Source organism: Leptonychotes weddellii, unplaced genomic scaffold, assembly GCF_054177405.1.
Source record: "Leptonychotes weddellii isolate Sample4059 unplaced genomic scaffold, ASM5417740v2 HiC_scaffold_7983, whole genome shotgun sequence".
Taxonomy (NCBI): Eukaryota; Metazoa; Chordata; class Mammalia; order Carnivora; family Phocidae; genus Leptonychotes; species Leptonychotes weddellii.
This window is the reverse complement of record NW_028050293.1, coordinates 50-9,041: the sequence shown is the minus strand read 5'-3', so window position 1 is coordinate 9,041 and position 8,992 is coordinate 50. Positions and strand designations below refer to the sequence as shown.

The 8,992-nt window shown below is 37.4% G+C and overlaps 1 protein-coding gene across 1 annotated transcript; it reads right to left on the bottom strand.

Moving 5' to 3' along the window:
- Positions 1 to 2,276: 2,276 nt before the first annotated feature.
- On the bottom strand, positions 2,277 to 8,697 carry LOC115941110 (lysosomal leucine aminopeptidase). The gene is made up of 4 exons (XM_081811490.1): positions 8,392 to 8,697; positions 6,919 to 7,057; positions 2,963 to 3,103; positions 2,277 to 2,521 (listed from the first exon to the last, which is right to left on the bottom strand). Exons 1-4 carry the CDS (start codon positions 8,529 to 8,531, stop codon positions 2,369 to 2,371), a joined length of 573 nt encoding a protein of 190 aa, XP_081667616.1. The 5' UTR covers positions 8,532 to 8,697; the 3' UTR covers positions 2,277 to 2,368.
- Between the last annotated feature and the right edge of the window lie 295 nt (positions 8,698 to 8,992).

Sequence of the window (8,992 nt, the reverse complement as noted above, 5' to 3'; positions counted from 1 at the left end):
ATAAATAAATTACATAATGTTTACCACTCTATGAAGTCAGCCTTTATGTTAGTCTCATTCTCTAGATGAGAAAACTGAGGCTCTCCAAAGTAAAATCGTTGGATTTCGTACGTGGAGGAACAGTTTACAGCTGTCCTAGCTCTATCATTTTCCTTTTGGACAACCTCAAAACAAAAAAATGTCTTTGTGTCTTGAAGCTTTAGTGTTTTTCAGGGCAATCATCTTGGTGGTCACTTCCACAGAATCGGGCAGCAGTGGGGTGGGGGTCATGATGTATTATAAAAGTATGGATAGGTGCATTGGAAATCTTCAGAGTTATTTGTATCTTTAGTATAACAGTCTCTATACCATCCCAGTTGTCATCTTTAATATGGGTCTCAGCCAAGTCACAAATATTTCATGACTTGATTATTCCTGCTCTGACTCAGTAATTCTTAACACCCTTCTCGTATCATGAAGAACCTCCAAGTCCTGATACCACACTCCTAATCCATGGCACTCCTCCACCAACAAACAAACAAGCCACCCCAGCTTTGTTCCAGGATCAACAGCACACAGGGAATGAAGTTCACAGCAAAGCTTAGCTCCATATGAATCCAAAGTGGCGGGCAGATTCTTTAATCAAACAATTCTTTGTAATAGAAATGAGATCCTACACGTTTTTCATGTTTGCTGTTGAGAACAAAACTGTCCAATTAAAGAAAATACGAATCACATTGCTACACTAGCTCCTGTGAAAACACCTTGGGTTTTAAAAAAAAGTCTTGTTTTCTCTCATATGCTCTAAAAAAGCTCTATTATCTATGTACCTATTCTGGAAAGATACATACATATGTGCGAATGTTAACAGACTTATACGTCTCATAGGAAATTCCTTCCCCATCACTACCTCTGGGATCCAGGATTATTAAGACTATGAAAGAACACCATTCTGCAGAGATTTCAAAGCAGTGCAGGTAACATCTGAACATTGCATTTTACTGCAAATGAGAGGAAGAATATGAATATTTGACTGGCCTCGGTCTCTTGCCGTCCTTAAATTTCAGTCTGAAGGAATACAAAGAAGTCAAAACACAGTCTAACTCTGAGAGAGGAGAGCCCAGCCCCCCTCAATAATTTTAAAACAATTAAGCAAGCAATGACAAAGATGAAATCAAAGTATTTTCAAAGGAAGGATCAGGTCACAAGGACAGAAAAACACCACGTTATGCCACTGATCAGAATTCCTAATAGGATGGTATTAATACTACCAGGAATAATAATACCAGAAGGGGTAATGATACTCTGACAAAGGTAGATAGATAAAACAGGTGGTTTGTATAACCACCCTGTAAGTTACAAATATGGAATTAAAGGTCAGAAGTGTCCACCTTGTATCCGTGTTGGACTCTTAGATGTTTGGTAAGAATTTTCCCCTTGCCTTTACCCATGACGTTTCCTGAAGAGGTAGCAAACCAACACTGAGGGGGCCATCCAGCTAGCAGACATGCTTCATTAGGTTCACACAATGGGTTTTGTTAAATCTATATTTCTATCTTCAGAAGTTGAAGGATCTGGCAACACCGACCTCCATATTGCTGAGTGACAATAGTCATTGGGAGCCGAGAACTTGGCGCCCTTTCAATGGGTCATGTGTTTGCTACAATTGTTTTCCCTTTTATTTTCTTATACCAGCCCTCCTTTATCCATTTTACATCATCTGCCTGGCCCCTTCAAGAATAGGAGCTTGCAACTCCTACTCCACAGAGACTGTCCTTCCCACCCATCTCTACCTGTTCAAATTCTAGTCATCATTCATGGTTCATCTCAAGTGTCAGCCTCTCTTTCCTTTCCTTGACAATTCAATATGAGCTGACCCTCTTTTGAATACTTTCAACATTCCTTACATTTCGGCTGTAGCCCACACAGTACCCAGTAATAATACCATTACTATCTGTATTGTACTTATCTTGCTAGTGTCAGATTTATAAGCTTACACATTCATTCAGCAAAAATTGATTAAGTACAAAGTGCCACATACTAGATTAAGTTCTGTGGGTATTGTGACGAATAAAAGAAACAGGCCCTCGAGGAGATACCGAGAGCAGGATCTCTGTTGCCCAACCCGGCTTCCACCGCAGAGCCTAGGAAAGTGCCTCGTACCTCACTTGGCATTTTTTGAAGTGAATTTTCGGCAGCCGTTAGCTTTGTTTACACCATTCCATTAAATAAAAGCATTAGAGCTGTATTTCTTCAAAAGGCATTCTGAAAATCAACTTTCATTTATGCATACTAACCTCTAAAGGTTTCTTCTCCCATTCCAGTTACTCTGAATCACCAAGGTTTCATTCTGAAAGAATACTCAGAGTACTCCGATGTCCCTCTAAATTTATTTACCTGGGTAACTGCTGAAAGAGAGGCGACTACTGCTGGTGTCTTTATCTTTGATGTTGAAGTCCCAGTGTTTATATATCCTGAGCATGGCTGCGTATGTGTACCAGCTTGAGTGAGCAAAAAAGATGTTCTCAAATCCGGGAAGAACCTATAGCCAGAATCATAGTGAATGACGCAGAGGTATATAGATAACTGACTACAAGTGTAGAAAGTGTACAGGGATTGTGTCAATTTGGGTGTTCATTACTATATTTATTATCAGAAAATATGGCCAAGGAGCACAACATTAACCTCTAGTGTGCACAAAACAGACAGACTCTGTCCTTCAAGTATCCAAAATGGAAGACTGTGGGAGGTGGGAGTGGCAGGTGCATATGGCATGAGGAATGGTGGAAGAAACAGAGGTAACATCATGAACTTCCAATTCCCTCCATCAGCTCCTTCTAATTGTTAACTTCTAGACAGAGGACCCATGAGCTTATAGATGGCTCCAGCCAGGGTTGAGATGTGGCCACACTTGGATTGACATATAGAAAAAGTCTGCGTGGCCCGGAGCAAGGAAAAAGACAGAGGCTGCTATGTGTCTCACCTTAATGAGAGCAGAGCAATGTCCCATGTCCCATCTCTTAAAAACCTTCAGGCTGGAATTTTTTGTTTGAGAAACCGAAGGAATCAGATCCAACAGATCTCCAACGGCATTCAGGAACTGAATCTGGAACAGGGTCATGGGCTGGGGAAAAGACAAAGACCCTCTTAACAGTGATTTGTGACAGTTGGATGTCATTTTCTTGTTTTCTTGTTGTCAGGGATCCATTCAGTTATTCATTTGGGAAGGGTCCCTAAATGGAACAAATGCACTAGATTTTATTGTAGCTTACAAAATAATTATTACCTTATGGTTTGTAAGAGATGTTTTGGCATGTTTTGATATCCAAAACACTAGCGGTATTTGGGGCCAAATAATTCTTCCTTGTGAGGGGTTGTGCACTATAAAATATTTAGCAGCATCCCTGGCCTGTCCCCATTAGTATCAGTAACACCCTCCTGGTTTTGATTACCAAAAGTGTCTCCGGGCATTGCCGATTAGGCAAAAAACAGTATCTCATGATAGTTTATATTGGCAATATTTTATGAGGAATAAGGCTGAGCATGTTTAAAAACCTTTGGATTTTTTTTTTTTTTTTTTGCAAACTGTTCATACGCTTTATTTATTTTTCTCATTTTTTTTCTTATTAACTTTTAGGAGTTTTTTAAATATTAAGATTAGTTCACTGCCTGATATGAATTGCAAATACTATTTTTCAGTTTTTAATTTGCCTTTAATTTTTTGCTTTTTTAATTTCTTTATTTTTTTTAAAGATTTTATTTATTTATTTGTCAGAGAGAGAGAAGGAGGGAGAGAGAGAGCACAAGCAAGGGGAGCGGCAGGCAGAGGGAAAAGCAGGCTCCCCATGCCTTTATTTTTTTAATTAAGAATGATACCATACAAAAAAAAAAAAGAATGATACCATACATATGAAAGAATAAAGATGCATATGCACAATTTAAGAAGAAAAAAAACACTTATGAACCGACCTGACAGATTAGGAAATAAAACATTAGCTGTGCCTTGGAAGCCTCCAATCTCATCTCCCTCCTTACCAGCAGTAACCACTCTGCTAAATTCTGTGTGGCTCATTATCCCCTTTTCTGTTACTTTGTCATTTGTGTATACATCCCCAGACAGTGTATTTTTAAATTTGTCTGCTTTTGTGTTTGTATAAATAGAATCATATTGCGTACATTCTTCTGTTCAACATTGTTTTTTTGACATTCATCAATGTTGATCGTGTAGAAACAGCACATTCATTTTCATTGCTATAAGGTATTCAATTACATGAATATATGGTACCATGATATACTTACGATGAACATTTGGAGCGTTTCCAGTTTGCAGCAAAACAATGGTACCGTGAACTTTTATGTACACAGACCCCCCCACGTACAAGAATGTCTTTAATCTCTGAGTGGATTTGCTAGGTTGTAGAACATATGTTATCTTTAAATGTTTCAAGTAACATCCAATCCTTTTCCAAGGCAGTTGGAACAATTTACTCAATCCAGCAGTGGTTAAGATTTCCCACTTCCAGTGTGTAATAGAATCCCATTGAGGTTATTTATTTATTTATTTTTATTTTAAAGATTTTCTTTATTTGAGAGAGCGAGAGAGCAAGAGAGGGAGAGAGAGAGCACAAGCAGGGGAGTGGCAGAGGGAGAGGGAGAAGCAGACTCCCTTTGGGATCCCAATTTGAGGGCCCACTCTGGGGCGATCCCAGGACCCTGGGATCATGACCTGAGCCGAAAGCAGACGCTTAACCAACTGAACCACCCAGACCCTCCCTCATCAAGGTTTTAATCTGTGTATCTTATTGAAATTAAGCATTTCTCCACATTTTTATGGGTCATTTTTGTTTCCTTTTCTGTGAAATTCCTGTTGATATTTTTGCCCATTGCTTTTTTTTCTATTGGGTATTTTCTTTTTTTAAAATTTGTTATTCTTTACGTATTTCTGAAACAAACCCTTTGTTAGTTAAATGTATTGCAAATATTTTCTCTTGGTTTGTAGGTTATTTTTCCACTTTCTAATACAGTGTCTTCTGATGAAAAGAAATTTAATTAGCTGAATTTATATTTTTCTTCATGGCTAGTACTTTTTTTGTCTTGTTTGAGATATTGTTGCTTACCCTAAAACATAGTCTCCTAGGGGATGCTCAGTGCTACTGGATCAATGCTACTCTCATTATTTCTAAGCCTTCTCAAGGGGGCAAAGTAAGAAAATATGTATTTTTTTAAGGAAGCTAAAAGTAATGATTTCTTGCCTCTATAACTTTAAAAACTACAAGGTCTCAACTTCATTGACTTTTCTTATGTTGAAAATCTTGATATTCAATGTATTTATTTATTTGCTTTATCTTACTATATTTATAAAATTTTAAAATAACAACACTAATATTTTTGCTAAAGTGAGATTCCTGAATTACAGTTTAAGGTTGTTTTGTTTTTGTTTTATGGTGGTGGTTCTTGTCCTTAGGATGTATCCCACTAAGGATGTATAGTGATAACTGTGTTAAGGTCACTGGAAATAACCACTCTCTGTGTGGTTATGCCATGAACTTGATATATAGTTAGATATATTCATGCCAATTCATTTTAAGATTTTAGGGACTGTTTTTCTTCCGTGTGATTAAATTTTGTTTTATAATTATGAACAGCATTTACATGGTTCCCAAGTCAAATATATATAAAGATACATTCAGAGAAATGTATATTTCAGTCCTGTCCCCTCCCTTTTCTGGTAGGTAATCTTTTTTTTTTAAGTATTGGGTTTATTCTTTCATTGTTGTTTATTCTTGGCAAGTTAAGCAAATCAGTCTATCTATCTATCTTTCCATCATCTTATTTCCATTTCTTACGTAAAAGACAACAAACAATTCACACTGGTCTTCACCTTACTTTTTTACACTTCATACCAGATCCTGAACCTCACTCCATAACAGTATTTGGAGATCTACCTCATTCCTGTTACAGCCACATCATTTACGCAGCCAGTCTTCTATGTATTTGGCTGTTTTCAGTGTTTCTGATATTACAAATTATCTGCAGTGAAGAGACTGGCACATAAGCCATATTGAATTTTTGTCTGTGAACCTTGGTGATAATCGTAAAAATGGGATTCCCGGATCAAAGGGTATATGAGTAGGCGATTTGGGTACTGAGTGCCAAGTTTTCTCTCCATAGCAAATACACTGTTTTGTATCACTACCAGTATTTAGGGAAAGGGCTTTTTTTCCCCCTTAGTCTTGCCAACAGGGTAGACATTCACATTTTGGAATTTCTGCCAAATTGACAAGCGAGAAAGTAGAGAAGTATGTTTCAGGATGGTTTTAATGTGTATTTCTAAACTTATGAGTAAGGCTTGGTTCATATGATTAAGAATTTTTTGTTTCGCTTTTCTGTGAACTGTCTTTTTGTTTATTTTGTCCAATGTGTGTGTGTGTGTGTATATATATATATATCCAGTGTGTGTGTGTGTGTGTGTGTGTGTGTGTGCGTGCGCACAAATGTGTGTCATAGAGGGTGGGAAGCATAGAACTTGTACTCTTAGACATTTTGTCTTAACAATTATATCACCAAAGATACTAACTTTATTAGGTTAGTTAAACAGCCAGTACATTCATTCAGTACATTCTTTAACCTACTCCACAGCATAGTATTATGAAAGAGATTAAGAGCTAAAGAGTTTGTGTGTTAAGCCTGAATTTTCTGTCACTGAGTCAGGTGCTAGCAATATAACAAGACAGTGCTTGTGTGCAAGAAATTTATGTGCTAGTCCTAATTTGACCTGCTTCTAGGTTGCAATGTTATTTTAAAGGTAATTTTCAGCATTCTTGCCATTCTTTCAATATTCTTGCCATATTTTAAAGATAACTTTCAATATTCAATATTCTTGGCAATAATATTGCCAAATGCCAATATAAATTCTGAGCAGCTTTTTAAAAATCTTACCTTTGTCCTTTCTAACTTAGCCCTCCTCATTGCTCCTACATACAGCCCATTCATTTGTGTCATAACATAGCCTATATGTCTCCAAAATGGGTCATCCTTGTAATCTTTTATGTTTTTCCGGGTCCACTGATCTTGCTTCCTGCAAGAGAAATTAGATTTGCTCTAGAGATCTCCATGGTTGCTCATCCAAAGCTAAATTAAACCCAGGCATTTAGAGATTATATATTCAGATACTTATGCTAGTGTAATTTACATTCTGGATCTTGTAACATTCCAATCATTTTGAAAGGCTAACAGAGCAAATCCTAAATGATTTTCAAATTCTTCCTAGGACTACGACTCTTCCTTGATAGCTTCCTGCATGCTCTATCTAGGTCTAACATTTAGCCTCTTGTGATACTGAAATCTACAAAAGTCAAGGATAGACCATCCAAATGCATTTCATATAAAACCACAATGTCTCACTAAATCGGTACAGATAAATCATTAACTTTTTTTCGTATATGAAAGTCATAAAGTTAAAGAACAACAACGACAACAAAAAACTCCTAAGGACAGGGTAGTTTATATACATTTATATTTCTCTCCAATCGTTTTCATAGTTTATGATTCATTCGATTTCAGTTGTTACCAGTAACTGCCTCAACACCTCTGTCCTAGCATGCTTAGCAAGAGAGTCTTGTTTTTTATAGTCCTTCCATTCTGTCTCTCCTCTTTTAGTTCTCTGCACTTTCTAGGGAATGATTTGACATAACTCTGTATACTGAAAGTTATTTCTGATCTGTTCAGTCTATCTCCAGATCAGCCTTAGAATACAGGTCATTGCTTCACGGGATCTAGCCCAATAATTTTTAACGATGCTCTGTAGGACTTTAGCATTCGACAAAGAGGTTGCTCAATGTATGATCTGGAGGGCCAAACCAGGAGCCCTTTTGTCCCCAGATTAATCACAGTCACAAATATAAAACAAATCCCACATATAAAACAAATAGACTACAACTTTTCTGAATATTGAGAATTACTAAGTTTCCAGAAGACTTGATTACAATGACCATGTTCTCTGAGGATGTTCAGAATAAAGACTAGTAACAGCCAGTACTCCAGCTAAGAAGAGTAACCAGGCCCATGACACAGAAGCACCTCAGAGGGAGGAGGAGGGATCCCTAAAGGATCCTCAGGCGGAAGCAGTCCAGGCATTTAGCTTTGCCTTCCTTACACTGATGGTGTCTTCCTCCAGATGTGTAATCGATAATGACATTCAACCTGACCTTTGAGAGAGCCCAAATTAGAAGACATGTTGTCTGCAACCAGTTTTCATGTCATTACCCAAATGTGCTAAACCTTACCACAAGACCAGCTCTGGAGTCCTGCCTAAGAGATAGAAAAGCAAATTGGCAAAGGAAAAACTGCTCTTTGCAATGACAGATTCAGGCCCTGCAGTCTCAATAACAAGAGGAAAGCTATTATACATACTCCATAAAATCTTGCACTTTATCCACGATGGAAGGTTTCTTAATCAACTGTGGGTAGAGGTTAATGAAGTGGTCATACATGTGTCTGAAACAGAAGAAAATGGTTACATTTCTATTTTTCTTCATAGAGTAGTCCATCATAGCAGATTATACAATTTTTTGGACTAACTATAAAGTCCCCCTATTGCAAACCTGTCCTATCTTTTTTTTTCTTTAGAGATTTTATTTATTTATTTGATAGAGAGAGAGAATGAGAGCACAAGCAGGGGGAGTGGGAGAGGGAGCCTTAGCAGGGAGCCTGATGCCGGACTCTATCCCAGGACTCTGGGATCATGACCTGAGCTGAAGGCAGACGCTTAACCATCTGAGCTACCCAACCCCCGCCAGATATAGATTTAGTAATAAATAATGTACAGTACTACTTAGGTTTCTGAACAAAACATAAACAAGATCATACTATCACTCTAATATTTAATTCTCTCACCACAACATATGTTATCATCTGCAGTTTAAATTTATTATTTTCATCTGCTGATAGTATTCCATGGTATTACTACATAAGAATTCATGCATGCAACCTCAAACATTGTTGTAAATGTCTC